The sequence below is a fragment of the Trachemys scripta genome, chromosome 11, assembly GCF_013100865.1.
Source record: "Trachemys scripta elegans isolate TJP31775 chromosome 11, CAS_Tse_1.0, whole genome shotgun sequence".
NCBI lineage: Eukaryota > Metazoa > Chordata > Testudines > Emydidae > Trachemys > Trachemys scripta.
Genome location: NC_048308.1, coordinates 26491869 through 26518816, shown reverse-complemented (window position 1 = coordinate 26518816; position 26948 = coordinate 26491869). Strand labels below are relative to the sequence as shown.

The window sequence follows — 26948 nt, the reverse complement described above, 5'->3', positions numbered from 1 at the left end:
TCTGGCCCCAGCTCTTCAGCTGGGCCACTAAAAGAGTTCAGTTCTGCTTCTGGGATGTATCAAAGTCCAGGTCACTTTCCCCCAGCCTAGGGACCCTATAGATAGAAGCTGTCCACTGTGTCCCTTTAACTAAGCCGCGTTGCTGCTACAGTTCCCTGGGCCACTTCCCCAGCTCACTTTTCACCCTTACCTCAGGGCCTTGTCCTGGCTGAGTCCCAGCAGCCAGCCTGAAACTCCTTCCTGTCCCAGCCTCCCACTCCTGGTCTCTGCCAGGACTGCTCTGTCCGAGGTCCTGCAGATCCCTCAGCCAACCAGGCACACCATCCACACTCCTCCAGCTCCAGCAAGGAACTGATCTCTGCTCTGCACTGCAGTTCCTTTTATATGGGCCTGCTGGGCTGCTCCCTACAGCTCATCTCTGATTGGCTGCGTCCCATGCCATGACTCTAGGCCACTTGGAGGAGACTGCCCTCTTCTGGGGCATGGTGTGGCAGGGCCACGAGGCCTCCAGCAGGGGGCCTCAGGGCCTAGTCCACCCCATCACAGACCCCAAAAGGGAGTGATGGGTGGTGGAATAGCCTATCCTCTCACTGGTTTGTCCACCAATTAGGCCTAGTTTCTGACATACCAATTTCAGTTCACTGATTTTGGTCTCATTGTGTTCTTGTTTATAAGGCATAATCTTAACAATCCTTGAATTATATCAGTAGGCCTTTTTGTTTGGACTAATTTAGTCTCTTTTGCACGTTATCTCATCAATATTGGTTATAGGTTATTGTAAGTTCATAAAATATTACACTTTTTTGTTTTTACACAGTTGAGCTCACAGTCTGGGTAAACCTGTAGGCCCAATTATTGCAACAAAGTACTTTGGACCCTAACCAGCTTTTTTCAGTGTAGATAAAAATATTTAAAACCATCATAATTAAAGAGTGATATTTAATATTTTTTAATACTTCTTAATCCTAGCAAAATACTGAGCGTTAACAGTAGAACTCTAAAATACACCTTTAAAGAGGTTTTTCCAACCAGGTGCTCGTGGTTTGGTTACTGAATTTTAAGGTGAATATACCCTGAAGCTCCATAGAGGAGACGCTTAATATCCTTCTGGTATGGAAGCTATTTTGTGTGCAAGCACCCACTCTGCTGGCCAGATTACAAAATGCATTGCTTTATCTGCCATTTTTTGGCATTGTGAAATTTATGTGAATATCAGGTTGTAAAGTTCTCAGACCAATTTAAAAAAAAAAAGTAACTTGCCATCAAGATTTTTATTTTTACTTATATAAATAAAAATCTTGATGGCAAGTTACTCTTTTTTACAGATTACTGTGGAAACATATTTAAAATGTTTACATCCAAAAAATGAATTTTAAATATATTTCCAACTAAAAAAGTTAACTTCATTTGCGTATTTGGTTTTTAACACTATTCTAACTAGCTTAATGTTCCATAGTAACAAGAAAACCACTTTTAACGCTCCTTCCCCCCCCCCCCACCCCTGGTTCTGTGTTTAAAAGCATATACTGTATGTACATGTTTTGCTGCTTTCATTATGGAAACTAAGCTATTAGTATATTTACCCTTTCAAAACAAATATGTCAATTAATATACAAAAAGGTGAAAAACTATACTGAGAATTAAATAGAATTTCAAAACTGGAAACATTATGACACAACATGAATATACAAAATATTGTCCAAATATTCTATTATAGGGGCTGTTCATTTTATAAAGCATAAAAGACATGCTATATTAATAAGGCAGTCTTAGTCAGATATTTTAACAGTAAAAATGATCAAACGATTTGCCTAGCATTCCTTAATGATACACAAAATATTAAGCATGAGTGATGTTTAGAGTAGCAGTTAAACAAGTATCTTTGTATTGTTATGAAAATGTGTTAACATTTTTCCCCCCATTATTGGCAAAAGATTAAACAGTGAAGGAATTTTTATCTGACAACTTATTTCACTGAAAATTGTTGTAAAGTCAATTCACATACAAAAAATTAAAAAAAGGCGGAAACACACCAATTCGAATACTTGGCAATTTCAAAAGATAAAAGTTAGAATTGATTACAGGTACTACACTTGCCACAAAGCTCCTCTGCTAATTTTTGTGGTTTTAATCATATTTTCCTATTTTAAAATGAATCTTACATATTGCTGCATAAAAGACCCAACTAATAAAAACCAGAGAAAAATTATTTTCTATAATTTCATTTGGATAAAACTCAGATTTCAGTTGTAACCATAGATAAAAGTTTTCAGAAATAAGTGTGAATTTAAGTTCATTATGTCCATTTAAAGAAAGTCAAAAACTTAAACATTAAATATTCTCACTTGAAATACTGTATTTCCATATTTAAAAGAATATAAATCAGTTTACTTGGTTGTTGGATATTCTTTTTCTGCATATTAGAGTTTCTCTCAAGCAAACTTTCTAATTAAACAATTTAAAGGAATTTTGAAGCTCTTCTTGATTTGCAACTGTGGCCTCAGCTTCTTGGTTTTAGACAGGATTTATGCACCAATATCATGAATGGGAGTCAGAGGATCAACAACAAAAACCAAGGGAGTACTCCTGCCTCAAACCAGGAAACTGAGGCAAGGCTGGGTATCAGTTTACAGGCTAGTTTTAAAACCTCAGTCTACTAGACATATTATTAAACAGTCAGTCAAACTGTTTTGGAAAGGTCCAGAATCATTCTAATCTTAACATTAGTTCTAGATCAGGATTGCTTATTTTATTGCTGCTTAAATTGCTACTAACAACAAAATAGAAATACTAGATAAAGAAACTGGATAAGGCAGTACCTGAAGCAACTGTAAAACGTCTTTTTAAACTAAGTTCACCACAAGAGAAGCCAGAATCAGAAAGTCTATTTACTTTGATATATTTTCACAGAAGAGCTCAAAACTATCTTAAAGTACGTATGTGAAAGGTTACATCATTCCAGTTTTAGAAACCTTTATTTGTAGTAACCAAGTTTATTTCCAAATGCTTATAAAGTTATGAAAGTATAACCCAACTTCTTTCAAGTTTATTTTTGACTTAAAAATACAAGCTTAATCACATGAAACTCATATTCTAGTCATAAAGTCATCTCTCACATTTCAGGTTACATTTGAGGACTAGCTGGATGCTACAGTAATACCTCAAATTTTGTCCCAAGTGTAAGAACAAAAAATAAATAAAAAGAGCCATATTTATTTATGTGTGTATATAAATAAAAATCTGGATATGCAAGAGTCTCTTAAAATACTAAAATTGTCTAATAATGTGTGGTTAGTTTGGTGCAATCTGTTTAATAACCCCGCTTCATTACAGGAATCCTTAATTCTCCTCTACCAGAGTACTACATCAACTTGCTTTATCATATCGATGGAGACTGCTTCACTTGATGTAAAGAGGTGTATTAAAAACAAAATAGATTTCAGCAGACTACTGCCCATATAAGTAGTCAAAACAGCTACAACTGGAGCAAACAGTACCCTCCCTTTGACAGGCAAATCCAGCCTGTCCAATTTTAATTAAATTGGATGTATATTTATTTTTTTAAAACTCTATTGTTGGTACCCTAAGGACTGGAATGCTTACTATATCATCTAGTATTCACCAAAGGCAAGTCTACACTACAAAATTAAGCCAGCCTAAATTATGCCGACATGAATCAATTAAACATGTTCACACTGCATTCCTTCGGTCAGTGATGCATGTCCTCACCAGAAGCGCTTGCACCAATTTAACTGCCAGTTCCTGTGTCCTCCAGATCAGTTAAGGCACACTAAGGGCACGTCTTCACTACCCGCCGGATCAGCGGTTAGCAATTGATCTATTGGAGATCGACTTATCGCGTCTAGTGAAGACGCGATAAAATCGATCCCTGATGGCTCTGCCGTCGACTCTGGAAATCCACCGCGGCAAGAGGCGGAAGCGGAGTCGATGGCGGTGCGGAGGCGATCGACTCGCCGCCGTCATCACAGCCAGGTAAGTCGACCTAAAATACACAACTTCAGCTACACTATTCACGGAGCTGAAGTTGCGCATTTTAGGTCGACACCCCCCCGTAGTGTAGACCTAGCCTAACAGAGCAACATGAAACTTGCACAGCCACTGCTCATATTGTATCTATTGTGTCTTGTGACTAGTTAGGCTGCCAATCCAATCCTTGGAATTACATTTATTTTTTAATAAGTACTTACTTGAATCGTGCAGGTGAAAGTGGAGTCGGAGGAAACATTCCTGGTTCAAAGGAATCAAAATAAGTCACCGTCCAAGAAAAGCTGCAGCATGAGAGCCCTGTCATCAAGGCTAGAACAAACAGACCCCAAAATCCTTCACAGGAAATAAAAAAAAGTTGCTATAAGTTTAACACTAAATTTCAGAAGGTTTTCTACAGAACACAACGTTGCAATATAGCACAAATGTTTTACACCTGAAACAAAATGGTACATTTCTAGTTCTTTTTACCTTAATCATATACTGTTTAGAGAGACAAGGTGGGTGAGGTAATATCTTTTAATGGACCAACTTTTGTTGCTGTGTGAGAGACAAGCTTTTGAGCTTACACAGAGCTCTTCACCAGAAGAAGAGTCATAGACTTTAAGGCCAGAAGGGACCATTATGATCATCTATCTAGTCTGACCTCCTGCACAATGCAGGCCACAAAATTTCACCCACCCACTCCCGCAACAAACCCCTAACTTATGTCTGAGCTGCTGAAATCCTCAAATCACGTTTTAAAGACTTCAAGGTGCAGAGAATCCTCCAGCAAATGACCCATGCAGCAGAAGGCGGCGAAACCCCCCCAGAGGCCCTGGGGTTCCTTCCCAACCCCAAATATGGCGATCAGCTAAACCCTGAGCATGTGGGCAAGACTCACCAGACAGACACCCAGGAAAGAATTCTCTGTAGTAACTCAGATCCCACCCCATCTAACATCCCATCACAGGCCATTGGGCATAGTCAAAGATCAATTAATTGCCAAAATTAGGCTATCCCATCATACCATCCCCTCCATAAACTTATCAAGCTTAGTCTTGAAGTCAGATATGTCTTTTGCCCCCACTGCTCCCCTTTGAAGGCTGTTCCAGAACTTCACTCCTCTGATGGTTAGAAACCTTCATCTAATTTCAAGTCTAAACTTCCTGATGGCCAGTTCATATCCATTTGTTCTTGTGTCCACATTGGTATTGAGCTTAAAGAATTCCTCTCCCTCCCTAGTATTTATTCCTCTGATATATTTGAACCTCCTTTCATAAAACAAGTTTTCCATTCCTCAGATCATCCTAGTAGTCCTTCTCTGTACCTGTTCCAGTTTGAATTCATCCTTCTTAAACATGGGAGACCAGAAACGTACAAAGTATTCCAGATGAGGTCTCACCAGTGCCTTGTATAACAGTACTAACACCTCCTTATCTCTACTGGAAATACCTCACCTGATGCATCCCAAGACCTCATTAGCATTTTTCATGGCCATATCGCATTGGCAGCTCATAGTCATCCTGTGATCAACCAATACTCGGAGGTCTTTCTCCTCCTCTGTTACTTCCAACTGATGAGTCCCCATCTTATAACAAAAATTCTTGTTATTAATCCCTAAATGCACAACCTTGCACTTTTCACTATTAAATTTCAGTTACTCCAGTTTACAAGGTCATCCAGATCTTCCTGTATGATATCCCGGTCCTTCTCTGTATTGGCAATACCTTCCAGCTTTGCGTAATCCGCAAACTTTATTAGCACACTACCACTTTTTGTGCCCTGGTCAGTAATACAAAGATTAAATAAGATTGGTCCCAAAACCGATCCCTGAGGAACTCCACTAGTAACCTCCCTCCAGCCTGACAGTTCACCTTTCAGTATTACCAGTTGTAGTCTCCCCTTTAACCAGTTCCTTATCCACCTTTCAATTTCCATATTGATCCCCATCTTTTCCAATTTAACTAATAATTCTCCATGTGGAACTGTATCAAATGCCTTACTGAAATAGAGGTAAATTAGATCCACTGTGTTTCTAAAAAAATCTGTTACCTTCTCAAAGAAGGAGATCAGGATGGTTTGGCATGATCTACCTTTTCTGTGTCAGCTCAAAAGCGTGTCTCTCACACACCAAAAAGAAGTTGGCCCAATAAAAGATATTACCTCACCCACTTGTCTCTCTAATATCCTGGGACCAACATGGTTACACCACCTCTCCATATACCATTTAATTGTTATCTATAGGTCTGTGTACCAAAAAAAAAAAAAAACTGAGCAGAAACCTTTGCAAAAGTGAAAGTTAGTGATTTAAACTCAATCTAAAATTGCTCTATGTTTTTAGACTAGCTCCAGGCTTTAGACCCAGGGAGAGCGCAGAGATTCCAGCTACAAGAGGAGCTCTGGTTTCAGCCCCAGCACTCCCACTCTAGTTAAAGCTCTGAGCCCCGGCACCCTCCACCGGCTGAAATCCAGAGCAGAGCCGTGGGGAGCCCCAACTCCAGGCGCCCCCCCGCGGGTCTAAAGCTGGGAAATGGAGCCGTGGGGCTGAAGCCCCAAGCCCCAGCACTCCTCCCAGGACTAAAGCCCTGCCCCCACAGGAGCACCAGGGCTCAGAAGCCCCAAATGCTGCCCAGAGCCCTGACCAGCCCCGCACCTTGCGGCTGCAACCCCCACCCCTCCCCTGGTTGTAGCCCGTAACATCTTGTTCAGAGTTACGGCACATTTCAGAGTTACGAATAACCTCCATTCCCGAGGTATCCATAACTCTTAAGTTCTACTGTATGGCCATTCTTATGTTATGTTTAGGGCCCTACCAAATTCACGGACCATGAAAACTGGTCTTTTGTGTGCTTTTACTCTATACTACACAGATTTCATGGGGGAGACCAGCGTTTCTCAAATTGGGGATCCCTGACCCAAACGGAAGTCGGGGGTCACAAAGTTATTTTAGGACACTGCCACCCTTACTTCTGTGCTGCCTTCAGGGCCGGGTGGCCGGAGAGTGGTGGCAACTAACTGAGGGCCCAGCTCTGCAGGCAACAGCGCAGAAGTAAGGGTAGCAGTACCACAACACCCACCCCCAATAACCTTGCAACCCCCCCTCCCCTCAACTGTTTTTTGGGTCAGGACCCCAACAATTACAACACAGTGAAATTTCAGGTTTAACTGGCTGAAATCATGAAATTTACAATTTTTGAAATCCTATGGCCATGAAATTGACCAAAATGGACCCTGAATTTGGTAGGGCCCTAGTTATGGTCTTTAGAATAAAGGACAAGATAAATGCATGCACTGTATATCGTTTTCGGCTAGTTATGACAGTAAATTCTCAACTTCCTCTGAGGAAAGTAATCTACCAAATGTGAAAGAGCCAGTTGTGTGTTTGCAGAGAACAAAATAAAACAGGCAGCTTTTTCATGGTTAGATTTCAGCCTTGGAGAATTAAAAACAAACAAAACAAAAAAACCCAACCCCCCCCTCCACCTATGAGATAATGAATGTAAAATAATTTCTTCCATATTCCAATTTTTACAAATAAATGGAGAGAATTATGTACTTAACATAAAAGTTCCTTGTGAGCTCTACATGGATTAGGTTCTGGCTATACAAGGCACTCTCCACCACCTGCTTCTGGGGCAGCGTCAGAAATAGTAATCGAGTAGACATGCCCTAGCAATAAATGAACTGAGTCACAAGCTCCCCCTTGTTGTCCAAAGAACCCGAGTGTTTACTCAATATAGCTGTTATTTAAGACAAGGTGTTTTTTAGCCTCCTTTGAACTGCAGAAGCACTGAAAGAACCATATGAATGCATACCTAGCAAGCCAGTTTCTATACCATCTTCATTCTTCTCTTTCTCGGAGCGCAAATCTACAGAGGGAGGAATCAGTTATGAAACAGCAGTTTCAGAAAACACCAGCAGGTGCTCACTGTGCCGCAGCTACCCAGCAAAGGGTATGGACACCTCCGCCGGTTCTCTGAGCAGTCTGTCTTTAAGGAGGGACAGTTACTAGTATCCCAAAGCTACTCTCCTGCCTCTCTGCCAGGCCCGCGCCCCACACCACGGCACCCGCAGCGCTGGGCTCGGACTGCCGGGACCTGGTTTTAATCCCCACCTCACCGAAACGACCCCGGCTGCAAGCGGGACCGATCCCCCCAACTCACGAGTCCTGCAAGGGCAGGAACCTCGGGTCGCGGGCAAAAGCGGTCCCCTCACCTTTGAGCACGAGGCAAGCGATGGCCAGGAGGAAGGCGAGGGCGGAGACGGCCAGGAGGCAGCACAGCATCGAGCAGGCCCGGGCCGGCCAACGTTTCCCCCCCGGCGGAGCCATCAACACGCCATTCCGCTTGTGGGACAGCGGCGGCAACGGGGCCCCGCCCTGGGACACAGAGACACCGCTCACTGCCTCCTCCTCCTGCAGCAGCTCGGCCTGCAGACTCCGAGCCACCACTCCGCCCCCCAGCCAGGGCGTGCCGGGGGTCGCCCCCCGCCTGCTGAACCTGCCCGTCCGCCCGCTGTCGCCCACAGCCAGGGACATGGCGGAGCCTGGAAGCCGCCCGGCCGGGAGGCGCGAAACACGGGCCACAGGGTCAGGCTCAGCCCGAGGCGGGGTTGCCCAAATTGACGCCTACTCCTATTGCGTCACCAGGCACCTACCAACCAGACTGCCCGGAGGGGTGGCTAGGCGAGACTAGCAAGAATTGCTGACCCGGAACAGACTAGAAAAGACTGAACGCGGCACGTACCAACTCATGTCAACGAAGGGGAAGCCAAGATAACGTCTGTAATGAGGCACCTACCAACTCGCCCCCGAGGGGTGATTGAGGACCGCGCACGAGTATCATTGATAGGAGACTAAGGAAAGCGCGCTTCTTGCCCCCCTCCTTAGGTGTCAGTAGTTCCGTCTAACTTCCTTAGCTCCGCCTGCATCGCCCACGTGACCCCTTTCCCAGCGTTCCCTCCACTCGTCCCCCCCGCCGCAGTTTCTTCCCCCTCGCGAGCTCCGGAGGCCAGCGCGAGCAACCCTCGCGCGTCCTCTCCCCCGGTGAGCGACGGCCCCCAGCGCGCTCGACCGCCCTTTCTTCCCCCTTCCTCTAGCCGTGCGCGTTCCCTCATCTGGCGCGACCCCCCTCGCGCGCCCGATTCAGGCGCGGCCCCTTTCTCTCCCGCTCCCCGCGGCGCTGGGCCTCTTTAGGCGCCCGATCCCGGCCAGGGTCCCCTCGTTCCTGCCTGCCGGACGCCGCTAACGGTTTCGTGTACGGCTTCCGGGGGAGACTCCGCGCGTCCATCCGTGTGCCGGGCTGGGCCGGGGGTCGCGATGTCGGGCGGGGACTCGGCGGCGGCTGCGGCCTCCCCTCAGCCGCTCCCCTTCTCCTTGCCGAAGCCCCCTCCCCTCATGCAGCTGACGCCGGGGGACGCCGTCCGCCCCGTTGCCTCCGCTGCGGACCAATCGCCGAAGAGCTCCCGGTTGGGAGGCCGCCCGGATTGGCCGGGTGGGAAGCCTGTCAGCCTCCTGGCCCCGCTGCTCCCGCCCCGCGGTGAGCCCGAGCCTCTAATGCCCTTTGGCCCCTCGTCGCGGCAGCAACTTAGAGGGAGGCTTCTTGGCAGGTGTGGCGGGGGGGGCCTCCTGAACCCCTCGATGAGGCCGGGCGGAGTGGATAGAGGATCCCTCATGGTAAGTGAAGGGTTAAACGCTGCAGCGGGGAGGGGGTGGGGACTTGCCTTGCAGCGTCGGGGGGGGGGGGGGAGGAGGGAGATGGTTCCCGGCTGCATCCTGGAGGGGGCACCTCTGTTGGCGTGTAACACCATGGGAACAACTCTGCTCCCTTTCCTGGGAGCCTGGGCTAGAGCCAGAAGGGAACCCAGAGCAGTAAGAGTCTGGTGGCATCCTCTCAGGCCTTTCTTAGAAGCCCCTTCAAGGGAGTTACAGGCTCAGCCACAAAAGGACTAGTGCAGCCTGTGCCATTCACGTGGGGACACTAATGCATTTCTAATGGCTCCTATTGGAGTTGGAGAGAAAAGGGTCCTCTGTCCCTTTGTGGGGCTGGCTTGTTCTCCCACTAAGCTCCAGACTGTAAGCTCTTTGGGGCAGGGACTCTAGCACTTTCTTTTGTGAAAAATGCCATGTGCCCTTCAGGAGCTGTCTGATTCAGAGTTCTCAATGTAGTTTGAGTCCCTGCATTTCTGCCTTGGGGGTCTAGGATTAGGAGTCCATGGAGAATCTTTGTTTCTGTAGTCAGTATTGCAAAGAGAGCTGGTCTATGTGAGATCCCTAGGAGAGCGTGGCAAGTGCAGTGTTATTGCTGGGATGAGATGTTCTCATCACAGTGAAACTGAGAGAAGGGCTTGGAGGTCTGGAGGCAACTGGTTGGTAGTTACACCTGGGAGAAAAAGGGGAGGAAAATGGCCTGAGATCAGAAAGGATAACTGTTCTTGCCTATCTAGGGGTGTGAGGAGGGAACTGGGCAGACTTTGTCTTTCCACCCATTGATTATTTGTATAACATCTGGAGTTAAAGAAATGAGTAAGTTGCTGTTTCTACTGTGAGATCTAAACTTGCTCAGGAGTTTAAAAAGTACTTTGTGTTACTTCCTAAATGTGCAGTTTATGTGCTTTTCTACTAACCTAACATTTTCAAGTTACTCTCTCAATTGTATTATCCTGGTGGGATAATAATATTACATATATTCCAGCACAATAAGTATGATAAGCAGAGAAAAGTACAATTATATTTTACAATACTAGTTGATGTTATATTGGTAGCTAAGCTAATGTTGGTATATTGAAATAGGGAGACTTTTGCAGGATAGTCATCAGTGGTGTGATTTTTAACTTATCTAAATAATTTTTCAGTATTTTAAAACCTTTCATATTTCCATAAACCATAGCTTTCCACATTCAAGAGGATCTGCAAGGACCCATTGAAATTGAAGTACAAAAATAATGGAGAAGCTGGTTATTTTTTCAATTTAACCAGGGTCTTCAGTATTATTGAAGGAAGAAATCACAATGGAGATGTTTCTTTATTTGTTTTATGTAACTAAAAAGAGATTTAAAAAGTTACCTTCCACTGACAAAAATACTGAAAATTGCTATTTTAATTATTAGGTGTCACTTCTGCTTTAAAGCCAAAATAACTATGGTGGATCAGTACAAGATCAATCTTTTAAAATGTACTTCTGTGATAAGATGGAGAAAATTTGATCACTGACCATATTCTGATCTGTACAGATATGCCATTTCTGTGTCTATTCTACTTTCTTTTAAGGTTTTGAGTTTATCCGTTGTTTACTTGTTACTTTGACATCTTTTGATGAACATGCTAATAATTGGATGGATAAATCAGTATGGAGGAAAGTGCCCTGTACAAAGCCAACTTCCATACTTTTTCACATTCTTGTAGATCACAATTCTCTCCTAACCCTGGGTCTCCTAGTGCCAGTAGTGGTATTACCTTGCTAAGTATAGGTTCAGCAGTAGGTTACATTTTCACTAATTTTTAGTAGAGCTAATCTTCCTTTAGAACTATTATTTATTTTAAGAAGAAAAGTATTTTTGGCCATAAAAAGTTTAATGTATGATACAGATTTTTGTAAAAAAGATATAGAGAAAATTTACTGGAACTAATCTACAAGCAGCAGCATTGACATGACAGTAAACATAAATGTAGAAAGGAAAAGATCTGTTTCTTTTTTCCCTGCCTGTGTATACTTCCATTAATGTAGTCAGATGGAATGGCATATGAAAATGTTTGCATCTGTAGGTGTATTGGGCCTTTGTGTAATATTTACGCATTGAGGGAGTTTTCCAAGTTTTTTCTCTGTATTCTACTGGAATTTTTAAATACGTTCGCTAACTTCATTTATATTAACAATTTCTGACAATCTTTAGTTGTCCACTCTTCTAGACTCTTGTCTGTTTTAGAGTTATGTCATGAACATTCAAGCATTTTGATGTAGTTAATTTTCTCTGTATTTTAAATAAATAAATAATGGAGATATCCTGTCTCCTAGAACTGGAAGGGACCTTGAAAGGTCCTTCATCCTTCATTTTCCTTCATCCATCAGAAGATAAGATAGATGACCAAATTCCTTCTGTAATGGCATGTTTATCATGCACCTATTCTTTGTTATTACATTTCTACAGTTTGTGCTTTGATGTTAATATCTTCATTTATTAACATTGTTTTTCAGATGGGGCACCCAGGCATGCCGCATTATCCACCTATGGGAATGCACCCAATGGGCCAGAGACCACCGAATATGCCACCAGTTCCACATGGAATGATGCCTCAGATGATGCCTCCAATGGGAGGACCACCAATGGGGCAGGTAAGGCAGCTTATCTGTGTTGTCCACCCACCTCCCCCCCCCCCCCCCAACAATGATCTGAGAGAATCCTAAAGACAGGTAAGTCTCCCAGAGTTGCTTGGAGATAATAATATTAATAAGAGTACTTGTGGCACCTTAGAGACTAACAAATTTATTAGGCAGTAGCCCACGAAAGCTTATGCTCTAATAAATTTATTAGTCTCTAAGGTGCCACAAGTACTCCTGTTCTTTTTGCGGATACAGATTAACACGGCTGCTACTCTGAAATAATATTAATAGTCATTAAAATGTAGTGTTTCTATAGCACCATCCATTGGTAATGCAGTAAGTACATTTGTAACAAAAATAATGAAATGTCTTGTGATTTCAAAATTTAAAATGAAAAGATCCGGTACTTGAATTCATAACTTTTGTTATTGTTAGGTTAGACAGTATTCTGTTAGTCTTTCAGATAAGTTGCATCTAGCAGTGTGCAGTTCTAAAAACCAAAAATCCTGAAAACAAACAAAAAACTCCCCTTTAATTCTAGCAAGAGACTGTAGTGTGATAATGTTGAAGCTGGAAAATTTGTTTCTTTGACTCTGTGCTAAGAAAGTCTTATAACAACGGATAGAAGAAAATTACAGGAGATGGAGGGAAGAAATGTAAAATTCGTTGGTGCTATTCTACACTTCTGTAACATACTGTTATTTTTGCCCTGTTGTCAACATGATGCATGTCTTGAAAAATAGACTTGGACACTCAGTGGCAAGTATAAAATATTGTTGGCAAGTAAAGGTGCCTATACATTTGTATATATTGTAAGCTTTCTATTTTTAACAATGAAAGGTCCTGTCCCTTATTAAGTAAGTTCTGAATTTGAAATGGAGCAGTTCCCTTCCTGAATATGCAGAAATCTCTAGTGTTGCTTCTGGTGATCCTGGCTTTCCTAAACAAAAGCAGAGTCAAATTGACAAGACCGAGGGGTGGAAAGGTGAGGGGACACCCTTCCTGCGAACATTGTGAGGAAGCTAAAGCAGATTCAAAATTACAAGATGCCTACTAGAAGGAAGCCGGTATGAAACATGGAGCCTCCTGCGAGTGGTCCAGGGACAGTGCCATGGTAGGAATTTCATCACCCCCCTTCCCAGAGTATTGGGGCAACCCCTGAATCTTAATGCCTGGAGGGTGGCTCACCTACACTATTAGTAGATGTAGGCCTGAAAGGTGTCTGATACATTTTTCATGCTGTAGTATACAGTATGACAATCTGTTACATTGGATACATACCTGCTGCAAAGGGTAATGCAGTTTAAAAAGACAAAGGCAGATGGAGGTGGGGTGATGCAATGTGAAAACAAAGTGATTAGGTTGATCATAGGCACATATCTTACCAATTATGAGCATTTTTTAAAAAATAATAAACACACTATTCAATTCCCTTGTCTCTTACCCAAACGTTTTCAGCCAGAGTCCCATTGCCCTTGTGTCCCCTTCATCCATCATCTTTCCCCCTCTGTCCATGTAATGAGCAGTTCCCACATAGTATAATAAGTGAAAAAAGTAAGTAGATAACTTAGACAGCAAGTTTCTGGCAGACATTGTGGAAGAAAAGGCTCTTGAGGATAGGGGGAAGGGAAAGTAAATGAGGGGAGGTTAGAGGTTTAATGACTATATGGCCAATAAGAATGGGCCAGTAGGCTGGTATTCTGACTCTAAATCTACTAGACTGAAAAATGTCAGTCTATTGGCCCATCTCCTTGGATGCTAGGACCATTCCCCTAGCAAATACAGGTGGTTCTGCTGATCTCTGAAGCATTTTGGGAGGGGACAGTCTGGAGGTTGTAACCTTGATTCTCAGGTGCCTTGTTGGGACAAGGCTGGTGCTACTCTTTGTGTCTTTGAGTGCCACTCTAGGACTGCTGCCCTACTTAATTCACAAGAAAATCTCCCGGGGGTGAAAATAATTGGGTCTTTTTTGCAACCTTAAATCTGCAAAGGCTTTGGGCCTGAGAATAACTGCAGTATTATCTCAAAAAACTACGGTTTTTCTAGCTACAGAGAGAGAGTTCAGAGCAATAAGGAATGCTTGAGATTCCTGTAAGTACTTGTGCAAGGGCTTCTAGGAAACTTCACATGTTTGGATCCCACTTAGTTGGAAGTAGCAGTGGGGCAAGAGTGCTTTCTTCTCCTGCTTCTACAGGATGACGAGGAATAGGAGGGCCGCCTTCCAACTTTTCCTTTCTTCCTCACCCTCCCAAGAAAACCTTGTGGATTGAGGGTGGAGCAGTAGCCCTACCAAATATCCCTCTCTCCACACAAGATGCAAGATGAGGGGAGTGGTAATCTGATGCTCCCTGAAGATACAGGGGGATGGGGTCACTTGGCCAGCCTGCCAAAGTCTATAAAGGTAATGGGGGATGACTGAAACATAAAGGGGTTGACTTCCCAAGGCCTCTTTGGGGACTGAGTGACCAAAATTTCATCAGCTGAATATGATCAGATTAGCATAGCACTACTATTTGTGCTCTTTGCCACATTTATTTATGGCTTATCAGTTCTTAATAGTGAGAACTAGTGGAAAACTGGGAAAAGTGCTAAATATGAAGGAAATCCTTTTAAGAAAATTTTTAAACCGCTTTATAGTTCATCAGTTGGTAAGTAACTTATCTATATAAATTTGCTGTGGTTACTGCCTCTTCAAAATAGTCTAAGCATATACTCCCAGACAAAAATTAGCTTCTCAAAGTAAAAAGCTGGGTCTTTATTTCATCAGACAGTACATAGATCTGGACTCAAATTTTAAAAAATTGTAATAGCCAGTCCACATTACCATGTTCAAATTGTTTTAAGGGAAGTAGCGTGGTTTAAAAGTAGCTTACATGGTTTGCATTCATGTTACATGTTTTTTAGATGTTTATAACCATTCAAGAACTGGTTGAGAACTCTTCGCTCTTGCTACTTAACTCTTTAATAGCACTATTCATCTTGAAAGATCTTGGCAAATATTAATTCTTAGAACACTACTGTGAGGCAGTTACCTCAAGTATTACTCCTGCTAGCCGACAAGGGAAAGAAGGCATCAAAGTTAAGAGAGGTGTGGAAGATCACAGAAGGGACCAATATTAGAGTCTGAATTAGCATTTGTGATACTTAACTAATTTTGTTGTTTGATGGCTCCCAGATTTTCTGAGAAATCTTTCCTTCTATGTTCCCTGTTCTAGCCTAGGATTCCTGTTACGACAGGGCACAGCATTATAAATAGATTACTCATCTTGTCATTTGTTATTGATTCTCATGTAATCCAAATAGTGCTGTCTACAATAAATGTCTTAGCTTTCTTCTAATATTTCAGAGCTAGGTTGAAATGTATGCTCATCTTCCCTTTAAATTGGGGAGTCTGTTGGAGTGGATTTGTGGAAAATCTAGCTATTTCCAAACTTAATATTGTTGCTAGTTTTATGTAGACTTGTACAAACTTCTATTACACTTTCTTGTGTCTTGGGGGATTATTAAACTTGTTTATCAAATAGAATAAGTAGTTAGAGACTGGTACACTATCATAAAAAGTTCATACTTGGTGCTATATATTTTCTCAAGTACACTCTAAAATAACATTTTAATTGTAGATGCCTGGAATGATGCAGTCAATGATGCCTGGAATGATGATGTCTCATATGTCCCAAGCGCATATGCAGCCTACTGTACCGGTAATCTTTAAAACCTGTCTTTTTCACTTTTTAAACTACCTTACCTTATGTAAACACTATTACCAGCATTTCATAAAGTCTAGTCAAGCTTTTGAACTTGTATAAAATGATGATAAAAATGTCCTCCTTTGTGTATAAAATTCCATGAAGAAGAGGTCAGTATTTGAATAAAGCTTCAGAAGACACACAAAAGCAGCCACTTGCACCGTAATGGAGGAGTGATCTGTATTTAATCTAATTACTTCCTTAACATGCAAAATATTCTCTCTCTACCCAGATTTCAATATTGCATGTAACTATTGATTTTTTTATAACTCCAAGCACTTTCTCTTTGTACATCTATTGTAACTTTTTAAAAAAAAATTAAGGTGTTTGGTACTCATCATGATTTCCACATTAATAATACACAGCAAAATAGTGAAACAATTTTAATTCATTAAATCTCGTAAAAGATGCCAATGACAGAAATCTCATTGATTTCTTTCATATTAAGTTGATTATGGATTTCTAAGATGGATTGCCCATTATAAACTTTGGAGAAATTTCAAAGATCTCAGGAAAAAAAATTAAAAAGCACTGTGGTCAAAAGAGGTTAAAAAGAGAGATCTGGTATGCTAAAATTCAATCCAATTTTAAATATATGAAAATATGATTTCAGTTGGTTTTTGGAGCTCTGACAAATACTTTCGTACTACAAAATGATCAGGAATAATAAAATATCAGTTAAATACAACATCAAATGATATGGTGTTTAAGGATATTTTTAAGGATATGTTATTTCAGAATCTAAACACTACAATATTCTCTGTTTTAATTAAGATAACTATTTCCTTTTCATGCTATATGGTGGTAATGAGAATTTTTTCCTCAGGTGATTGACAGCTGGGTCTTGCTTACATGCATTACCATATTTGGGACAGGAGGGAATTTTTCCCTAGGTCATTTTGGCAGGCAGTGGGTGTTTTGCTTTTCTCTCAAGCAAGCAGTCACTTACTAGGGTTATCTGGGTATGTTGTACTAAATCATTTTGCTGCAGTAGCAGGGGTTTAGAGGGGCATTGATTCATTCTGGTCTCTCCCGTTGTCTGCCTATTGCCCACAATAGTTTAGTCTCCTGAGAGTAGTAATATTTTATCCTAATTCTGGTTGTTGGGCTTAGCAATGGGGTGGATGGGTGGTGTTTAGTGGCCTGTAATACACAGGCAGTCAGACTAGATGATCTGGTGGGCCTGCCTGGCCTTAAACTGACTCTCTAATATGATCTGCTTTGTAGCTGTCATGCTTTCCGTAAGCGTCATAACTCTTTATAAAATCCATTCTCTGTAGTGTGCCTTATCTAAATATAAAGCCTGATTTAAAGTTCACCGAAGCCAATGTGTTTCTTTTTGTTGACTTCAGTGCACTTAGAGTCTGTGCTGTATGCAGGTATTTTTGCAAAACATCTATATACATGTCTTTATACAGTGTCTTACAACAACAATCATTATCATGAGGTGCAGTACAGCAAGAGCTTTTATTTCTATATAACTAATTGTTACCAATTGAGGCCATCACTTTTTGGGCACCTATAGTCACTATTCAGAAGAAATGAGGTAGTGAAAAGTTTTACTCAGAAAAATAAAAAACAGCATCATAGCAACATAGCATCACTTTAGATCAGCTGGTGTTGGCAGTTTGATTGGATAAAAAAATTACAGCTGGAAGTCTTTTTCCTAGTATAGATAAATTGAGCTTGAATGTAGTCTGGAAATCACTTGAGTACTCTCTCCCATATTATCAAGCAGTTTATTGGTAATTATCATTAGTTTTAAATTTTCAAAGCATGAAAAAATCAGTCTATGTTGGGATATCCTTAGAGTGCTTACTCTACCTGGGCAGCAAATTAAATAGAGCTTTAGATAGTGTTGTTTAATATACACCTCTACCCCGATGTAACGCGACCCAATATAACACAAATTCGGATATAACGTGGAAAAGCAGTGCTCCGGGGGGGCGGGGGCTGCGCACTCGGGCAAATCAAAGCAAGTTCGATATAACGTGGTTTCACCTATAACGCGGTAAGATTTTCTTTTGGCTCCCGAGGACAGCGTTGTATCGGGGTAGAGGTGTATATACAGTTGGTACAATTTTCAAAGGTGCCTAAGTTACATGGGGCCTGAGTCACATTGATAGTAAAAGGGGCTTTTGCTTTATGTCACTTAGGTACTTGTGAAATTTTTCCCCAGTGCATTAAGCAAGATCATTTATCCTCAGAGTGAGCATTTGGGTAACCTTGAACTTGATTGCACCAGTATAGGTGTTTTTATTGGATCTACCTTGCTAATCTGTATTATTTAGATGTTCAGTTATCTCTTGTGCAGACTGCCTGAAAAAAATCAAGTAACTGAAGGATTGAGTCCAGTAAATGGTAAACTTGTGTATCTGTTAAAGCTTTACATAAAAGATAGAAGTCAAGAAATTCTTAAATCCTTTTAATCCTCTCCTTCCCCCTTTGTATTTGAGATTTGCACTAATTGTGTAAGAGAGTGCCAATCAAGGCTCTGGGTACCCATGACAATCTAGTAAAAGTATAACGGACTCAGCTGTTGGAGTATAATAATTAATAGAAATAATAATCAATGGTAGATTTAGTGAATCAACTGTTAAATCCATTTTTCTATTAGTACTAAGTTGACAAAAAAATTGTGTGGGATAAATTAAGTGATCGCGCTAAGCATAGTGGTGATGTTGCAGTATGTCCTTATTGACCTAAATCTGAAAATGTTTATTCAGACATGTACCCAAATGTTTATTCAGACATGTACCAAGTTTATTCAGACATGTACCCATCTCTTCTCAATCGGTGAAAGCTGATCTATTGCTGTTTGAATCAATGAAGGTTTAAAGTATTACACAGGTGGTGGTATCAGTCATAAACACACCCTCGTGTGTTATTTCAGCATTGGAATTAGCTGATCATTTTTACTGTATATTCTGGATGAGTGTTCTATTTGCATGCTGAAGGACTGTTGTTTGTGAGGTTGGCAAGAGTTTCATTGAAATTAATTGGTGAATATATGGCTCTTTCAGAAAAGTAGCTTGTTATCCTAAATTACTTTCTGATAGAGCTGGAATTCCCATGATTATTGTTGTATTTGGGGGGGGGGGGGAGATGGAGACCCACATTTAAGCCAATGAAGTATTTTGCTGCTGGAAAAACTTGAACAAGTTGCTTCTTTGAATTGATTATTACGATATTTAGTAACATATTTAATATATTGTTAGTGTTTTAAAATAACATGTTGGTTGTTTCTACAGCCAGGAGTAAACAGTATGGACACACAAGTAGGTATGTATATACAATCATTAAATTTTTAAAACCTTTTAATAGACTTGGTTAAATCTCAAAAAATGAAGCTTAAGTTTACAACAATGTAAATGAACCTTTATCCACTTTCCCTTTTATTTATATAAACTCTTTATTAAGTTTAGTTTATAGTGATGCTTTACCTTTCCTAATGTCTTTTTCAGAAATGAAAAAACTTTCATGGAAAGAAAACAAAAGCCTAATTTTTATATGCCTTAAAACCTTGTTTTGAGTCTTGTTAGTTTTCTTTAACATTTTAATATTTTTAATTAATTATTTTACACACTTCAGAAATACAAACTTGAGACTCGTATCCTGTTCTGGATTTATTTTATTTTATTTTTTCTCCTTCAAGTATTGTCTGTCATTATGGATCTCTACTCTTGAGATGCCCAGGTCATCTGTATTCTCCTGCAATACCAAACATTCAGACCAAGAGGGTATTTCAGGAACTCCTACCTCCTTCCCATATTCTTCTGGTTGTCCCATATCTAATTTGGTGTACGTTCTCCAGTAAAAAAGATTCTTTCCAACCATGCATGAATAGCACCTTCTTGGGAGCTGAGTTGAACTTAGTGCTCCTGAAACTGATGGAATCGCCAGTGGATTATCTAGAGCAAAGATATTTGTGTAAGCTATTCCTTGAAGATTGGATTGCCAGTGTCTAGAACGTCATTATAAAGAGTCTGAGAGCCATAAGGATAACCTGTGTCTTCACTAAGATGGTGTTTAGTTCTGGTGGAACTCATGCTATTAAATTACCCGTGTTTTCCCTAGATCTGCACTCAGTACTGGGAGAAGATAAATAGCATAGCTTAGGTGTTAAGAGGCCCTTATTTAATACTTGGATAGAATTATGGTCTCTCTGAATCTTCTGGTCCATTTGTAATTTCTGATAAATCCAGAGAGATTATTTCTGCTTAGAGGTTGTCTAAATGGATTGAAGAACGCATGCAGGTCTGTGATCTTGCAGAAGTTTCAGTGCTTGAAGGTATTGAGGTTCATTCCACCAGGTCTAAAATAGTGTATGCGTCAGCCATTCCCAAACATTATTAGTTCATGTACAAAAATTAGTTCTTAAAAGAAATTATGTTGGAAGTGCCAGATGCAAATTTCTTCTTCGGGCACATTTATTTTAGATCTTAATAGGCTTAATTTAAATATTTATGGACTCACAGTAAAATAAAATTTGAATGAGTCTGGTGGAGATCTGCCTGGGGGAAATTAGAAAAGAAGGGAGTTTGACTGAAGGAGTCCCACTGGAACCTTGGAGAATGTGAGGTTTAGAATTAGTTGAGAATTCTTCAATAAATCTATTTAATCAGAAAGTGCTCCTTTGTCAAAGTTCTTTCACTTTTCTGCAAGAACTTATAAGTTTCAATAAAACTTTCACTGGGAAGGTTTCTCAGGACCAGGATGGAATATTGGGGGGATGGACCCACTATAGCTGTGGTTCTCAAACTGTGAGAAAGTGGGTCGCTACCCTGTTTTAATGAGGTCGCCAGGACTGGCTCAGACTTGTTAGGGCTGAGGCCAAAGTCAGAGCCCGAGCCCCATCGCCCAGGACCCAAGCCCAAGGGCTTCAACCCTAGGTGGCGGGACTCAGGTTACAGGCCCCCTGCCTGGGGCTGAAGCCCTTGGGCTTTGGCCCCCCTCCCCACCTGGGATGGTGGGGCTTGGGCTTTGGCCCTGCCACCCGGGGCAGCTGGGCTCAGGCTTCGGTCCCCTCTCCTGGGGTCACGTAATAATTTTTGTTGTCAGAAGAGGGTCATGGTGCAATGAAGTTTGAGAACCCCTGCACTATAATGTGGTTGTTAAGGCACTCACCTGAGAACCGTGAGACTGAGTTTCCAGTCCCTACTTAAGTGAATATTCTTCTATACAAAGTGGAACAGCTCCAACAGGCAATATTGAGACAGATCCACTCCAGAATAGTTCTTCCCGCCCCACCTCTCTCCAAAAAAAAGGAAAGAAAAAAAAACCTAACCTCAAAAACCGTCAACTTCGACAGGTCTCAGTTTTATTCCGATGCAGAACGGGACATTTTTTGAAATTATAAAACATTTTTTGAGGTAAGAAAACTGTTCCCTGCCCAGCTCTAATGAGGTTAGACTGATGGTAGAGCTTTGAGTGCATGTGAGCTCTGGTGGAGAGTGCGTACGTAAGAAGGGAAGAATAGAGAGGTGGGGAGTCTTGGTAGCATTAGCCTCATTACACTCTTGTTCAAAAGCTTCAAGTTCCTGTCCGGTTCCCTCTGAGCCAGGAAACTCTGCAAGCCTCGCTACATTCCCTCTCCCTGTCTTCCCCACAAGTCTCCTTCTGCACTTTGGAGCCACAGATTCCTTCTTCTAGATTAAGGGTTTCATAGCCCTTCCTTCACAGGACTGTGCAGAGAATCAAGCAGGCTTACCCCGCTTCTCCCCAGGGAATTACACAATCACTCGCCCTCATAATTACACGCTTAATACATTTCACTACACATAGGCATATAATATTGCATAATATGGCCTTGACAAGGGTGCTCCATTGCCCACCCAAATTTTTTGTCCTAGCCCTTGTCCTCATATTGGCTTGATGGGTCCTTTTCCCTACAGAGCAGGGCCAGCAGCACCTCAGCTGTGGGGCCATCCATGCTGGCACTGGGCATGCAGACTGGGCACAGGGAGTGAGGGTGGTGCTGCTTGTAGCCACTGTGCCCTACTGAAGTGGGGCTGCATGGATGGTAGGCTGGCTCTGGAGCAGCAGGGAGAGATGATGGTGCAGCAAGGCAGGCAGGATGTGGAGGGGCAACAGAAGTGGCAGCATGGAACAGTGTAGAGCCCAGCCCACAGCATGATGAAAGCCTGGCCAGGCAAATGCAGGCCATGCTGGCCTGCAGCATTTTTCACCTGGCTGGCCTATGTTGGTGGCACAGGAAGCACTGGCAGCCTGCAGTGCTGCTGGCTGGTGCTAGGGTTTGACCTAGTGAGCACAGGGGAAGCCAGGCCACAGGGCTGGCCAGGGATTGGGAATGTGTCCCCATGGATGGGCCTTCAGGTCACCAAGCTCTATAGTCTGGGGGTGTCTGCCTCCCCCCACATATGCCAGGATGTGAGCCTCACATTCTTTGAGTATATGCCCCAGCACTCAGGTCTGAGGCCCTCCCAAAGTTTGGTCTGTGTCACTCACTGAGAGGAAGGGATGCTTCTTGGTCTCCACTGCAGGGCAAGCAGGGAGGCCCTGGCAGAGACAGGTCTGTGTGCTGCCACCACCTCCTTTCTGTGTCATGTGGTAGCACCTCCTGAGTGTGGTGCTAGTCAGCCCTGGCCAGCACCCAGAGTCACAGCTGGTAAGGGAGCTGAGGCCTGCCCCATCTCTACCCCATCTGGAGGAGGAGTGAATGTGTGGGGAGCTGGACGGGGTGTCTCTTTGTCTGTCTCTTGTGCACACACATGCACACAGCCATGGTAGGAGCTCATTGGATGGTGCTAGCTGGAGAAGACGGGGCTCAGGACTAAGGGGTGCTGTGATATTTGTCGTAAGTTATGACCCACGCAAATTTTCATTCCCAGCTACACCACTGCCATTAACTATAAAGGACATAGTCAAATGACAGATGACAGTGAGGATAGATGTAGCATTAAACAATTTTGCCAAAAATACTGATGGTGTTCTCAACTATGAGAGGAAATCAACAATTGCATACTATCTGAACAAATCAAAAGTATTTAAAAAGAGAGACTTAGTTGCACAGACAATCTCATAAAATGTAGTGCTTTATTTCAACCTGTGTCAACATAACCACAGTTGTTCAATAAGAGTGTTTGGATGTTGTCCATAGAATCTTAGAAATGTAGGAGCGGAAAGGACTTTGCTAAGTCATCTAGTCCAGTCCCCTGCACTGAGGCAGGACGAAGTATTGTCGGAACCTGTCTAACGGGTGTTTGTCTAACCTGGTCTTAGAAACCTCTAATGATGGAGATTCCACATCCTCCCTAGGTAATTTGTTCCAGTGCTTAACTGCCCCTACAGATAGGAATTTTTTCCTAATGTCTAAACTAAATCTCCCTCACTGCAATTTAAGTTCTTTACTTGTCCTATCCTTAGTGTATTTAAAAATACATGTTACATTTTTTTTCTTCATTTCTGCTTTCTGTGATTCAGTTACTTTAGTTATTTTGCTTGTGTTTTCATATTTGGAATGAAAGAAAGATCCTGTGTATCTGCACAATTTATCGTGCATATTCTTGTGCAGAGCAAAGATTCACAATATTCTGTTTATTTTTCTTTTTTTATTTCAATCTTGGGGTTTGAAAGATGTGATCATCAGCTTCATTGTAGAGAAAAATGTTTTTGATACTAATTCACTATAAAAATTAGTCTTAATTTAAGTAGCCACTATTTAACAACTATTTTTTCAGTTTCACAAACCACACATGTGGTCACTTTAGTGTCACACTTTTCTGTTAACTGATGATAAAGATATGGCTTTTGTGGTTAAAATGTGCTTTTATAAAAACAAAATTCATGAAAACTAGCTACCTGATTAACATCTGGCCCCATTTCCCAGCTGATCTGCTGGTCCCTGAATACCTATTTCCTTAAAGGTACTATGTCAAGGAACAGGGTTTGGCTGGCCATGGGTCCCACTATGCCTTAAAAGGGGAAGACAACTGTGTGAACATGTACAATTTCCAACAAACTAACGTAGCATTCTGGTACATGTACTACAGTATGGGAATTTTGGGGATTTTTCCTGCTACTTAGTCTTCAAGAGTGAAGATCAATGGTGCTTATGCTTGAAGGAGAAAGAGAGGCTATTTGACAGTAATTGTTTTTGATATGGATTCAGACTCCTGGCCCTCCCTGCCCTCTTTGGAGTCTTTAATTCAAATTCTGAGGACATGGCTCAAGAAAACATTTAAGCACATGCTTGTATCCGAGTGACTTAAATGGAAATTAAGCACATGCTTAAATGCTGCCATGAATAGAGTTGTGTTCCTGAACTGGGCCCTGCATAATGAAAAGTAGATTGTGTTTGTGGGTCATGGCTCATTATAAGCCCAAACAACTGGTGCTGCAAGAACGTGTGTAGCCCCAACAGACATTCTTGCAAAAGAGTTCTGGTTGGATGCCCCTGGGTGCCCATTCCAAGGATTAATCTATCCTGATAATCTTCTTGAACTGCAGTTATGGGTAGGTCATCTTTCTTTTAGTTTTTATCAAATCTTTTATTTACAGTAAGTCATTTTTAAGTTATAAAAGGCCAGAGAGGGAAAAATATAATTTAGAAGTGTTTTCTAGAGCACTAGTGTTTCTCATTCTGTTTTTTATTTTTTGTGTTGTTTTTTTAAAATAGGCACTACACCTCCTGGAACACAGGTGAGTAAAAACCAAGGCTTCAGAAACTTAATAGAAGTACAATGACTATAAATCCATGTATGGACATTAAAAGAAAAACCTTATTTGATTCTCCACCCCTCTTCCCCCCACCCCCTGCCATATTATTTTTACTCTGTAGCTTGCACGTTACTTATGCACTCATAAATCAGTTTACATGCTTAGGGATCAATATTTGTTTCTATTAGACTACCAGTCTTTGACTAGTGTTTGAAAACTTGAATTGCCCCCAAAGTATTTGTACTAGTTTGTCAACCAAATACTCTTGCCATTCAGTATTTAGACCTGAATACCAGGTGTGCTGAGCTCTCTTTGCTCCCATTGAGTTTTCTGATTAGAACAAAAGAACGGTCATACTGGATCAGACCAAAGGTCCATCTAGCCCAGTATCCTGTCTTCTGACAGTGGCCAATGCCAGGTGCCCTAGAGGGAATGAACAGGTAATCATCAAGTGATCCATTCCCTGTCGCCCATTCCCAGCTTCTGGCAAACAGAGGCCAAGGACACCATCCCTGCCCATCCTGGCTAATAGTCATTGATGGACCTATCCTCCATTAACTTATCTAGTTCTTTTTTGAACCCGGTTATAGTCGGCCTTCACAACATCCTCTGGCAAAGAGTTCCACAGGTTGACTGTGTGTTGCATGAAAAATACTTCCTTTTGTTCTTTTTATAAACCCGCTGCCTGTTAATTTCATTTGGTGACCCTTAGTTCTTGTGTTATGAGAAGGAGTAAAGAACACTTCCTTATTTACTTTCTCCACACAAGTCATGATTTTATAGACCTCAATCATATCCCCCCTTAGTCGTCTCTTTTCCAAGCTGAAAAGTCCCAGTTTTATTAATTTCTCTTGGACTTTTAGGAGAGTGTTTTTCTAGTTCTCAAGACAGCAATCATTAAAATATATCGAAAACAAAGGAAAATAAGATAGCGATAAAAATAATGTAATATTTTTAGGTCTTGGAAAATTGTAATGATTTTTAAGCTCTGGTATCTTGTGAATTTTGAGGACTGAAATACAGACTCAACCTTAGCCAGTTATGCTTTTGCAAAGCAGAGTAGCATTTTGAGATATGGAACCTTAAAACAGGCACCCAGTTCCTTAGTGTAGTGTAGTATTTTTGTGCTGGTGAAGGCTGGAAATTACTCCTTATTTTTAAATCCCCAAATTTCCTATTGATTTAGTTAAATTTAAAACGGAGAAATTTTCATGTCTGTTTAGTGTTCATAAAACTTTGGTATTAGCTCTGAAGTGTGTGGTCTGTATCAACAGAACAGTATAGCACAATGTAGTCGTCACAGTGCCCTGTCATAAACATATTCAGAACAAGAGAGCACTTCAGGTTTCATGACTATATTCAATCCTTGGTAACTCAGCTGAGATTACCAACAAGGATCTTCGTTAGTGCCAATTATTATAATGGTTTGTCATAAGGGTTAGAAAATGTTTTTCTAATGAGTGGTCAGAGTCTACTAATCTGGAAGGCCCGTGTACCAGTCCATCAGTGTTTCTAGTCCTAACTGTCTCTTTGATCTTAAAGTGTGAGGGTCAACTAACTCATAACAATCTATTTTGCTATTATTGAATTAAACTGTTTTTTTTTTCAATAGTCTAATAAAAAAAATGTTAATATTTGTGTCTCTGATACTATTTCTGCTCCATTGCAAAATCTTCAGATGGTATTTGGACCCTATGTTTTTGTTGACATTTTAAGTAGTTCCTGTTCCCATGTTCAGGAGAAGTTACCACACAGTACAACAACTTAATACAAGCAAATATTGGGGTGGAGGGTGGGAAGTCTGATACCTCATGGATAGAGCCCTACCAAATTCACGGCCATGGAAAAATGCATCACGGTCCGTGAAATCTGGTCTCCCCCAGTGAAATCTGCTCTTTTGTGTGCTTTTATACTATACTATACAGATTTCACAGGGGGAGACCAGCATTTCTCAAATTGGGCGTCCTTACCCAAAAGGGATTTGCCGGGGGTGGGTGGGAGGGTCACAAGGTTATGTTAGTGAGATTGTGGTATTGACACCCTTACTTCTGGCACTACCTTCAAAACTGGGCAACTGGAGAACGGTGGCTGTTGGTCGGGTACCCAGCTGTGAAGGCAGTACCCCGCTGCCAGCAGCAGTACAGAAGTAAGAGTAGCAGTACCGCAGGCCCCCCCCCCCCCCCCCCCCCCCCCCCCCCCCCCCCCCCCCCCCCCCCCC

At 41.8% G+C, this 26948-nt stretch overlaps 2 protein-coding genes across 11 annotated transcripts in view; one reads left to right on the top strand and one right to left on the bottom strand.

The window, feature by feature from the left end:
• Positions 1–9349, bottom strand: part of ARL6IP6 (ADP ribosylation factor like GTPase 6 interacting protein 6) — a 28680-nt gene extending 19331 nt beyond the window's left edge. For 3 of the 4 annotated variants that reach the window (XR_004647683.1, XM_034785969.1, XM_034785970.1), the window contains exons 1-3: positions 8203–8868; positions 7803–7856; positions 4209–4341 (exon numbers count right to left, since the gene is read on the bottom strand). Coding sequence is in view for 3 of the 4 variants with exons in the window: in XM_034785969.1 (XP_034641860.1) it covers positions 4209–4341; positions 7803–7856; positions 8203–8524 (509 nt within the window). In the remaining variant the exon portion in view is untranslated. Of the gene's footprint in view, positions 1–4208; positions 4342–7802; positions 7857–8202; positions 8869–9216 lie in introns of those variants that run through there. The other variant, XM_034785972.1, reaches the window with a different exon arrangement.
• Positions 8884–26948, top strand: part of PRPF40A (pre-mRNA processing factor 40 homolog A) — a 50001-nt gene continuing 31936 nt past the window's right edge. For 3 of the 7 annotated variants that reach the window (XM_034785963.1, XM_034785964.1, XM_034785962.1), the window contains exons 1-5: positions 8986–9661; positions 12180–12317; positions 15926–16006; positions 19303–19333; positions 24690–24712. In XM_034785963.1, the coding sequence (XP_034641854.1) occupies positions 9305–9661; positions 12180–12317; positions 15926–16006; positions 19303–19333; positions 24690–24712 (630 nt within the window). In that variant the 5' untranslated portion in view covers positions 8986–9304. Of the gene's footprint in view, positions 9662–12179; positions 12318–14499; positions 14707–15925; positions 16007–19302; positions 19334–24689; positions 24713–26948 lie in introns of those variants that run through there. The other 4 variants (XM_034785966.1, XM_034785965.1, XM_034785968.1 and 1 more) reach the window with 3 other exon arrangements.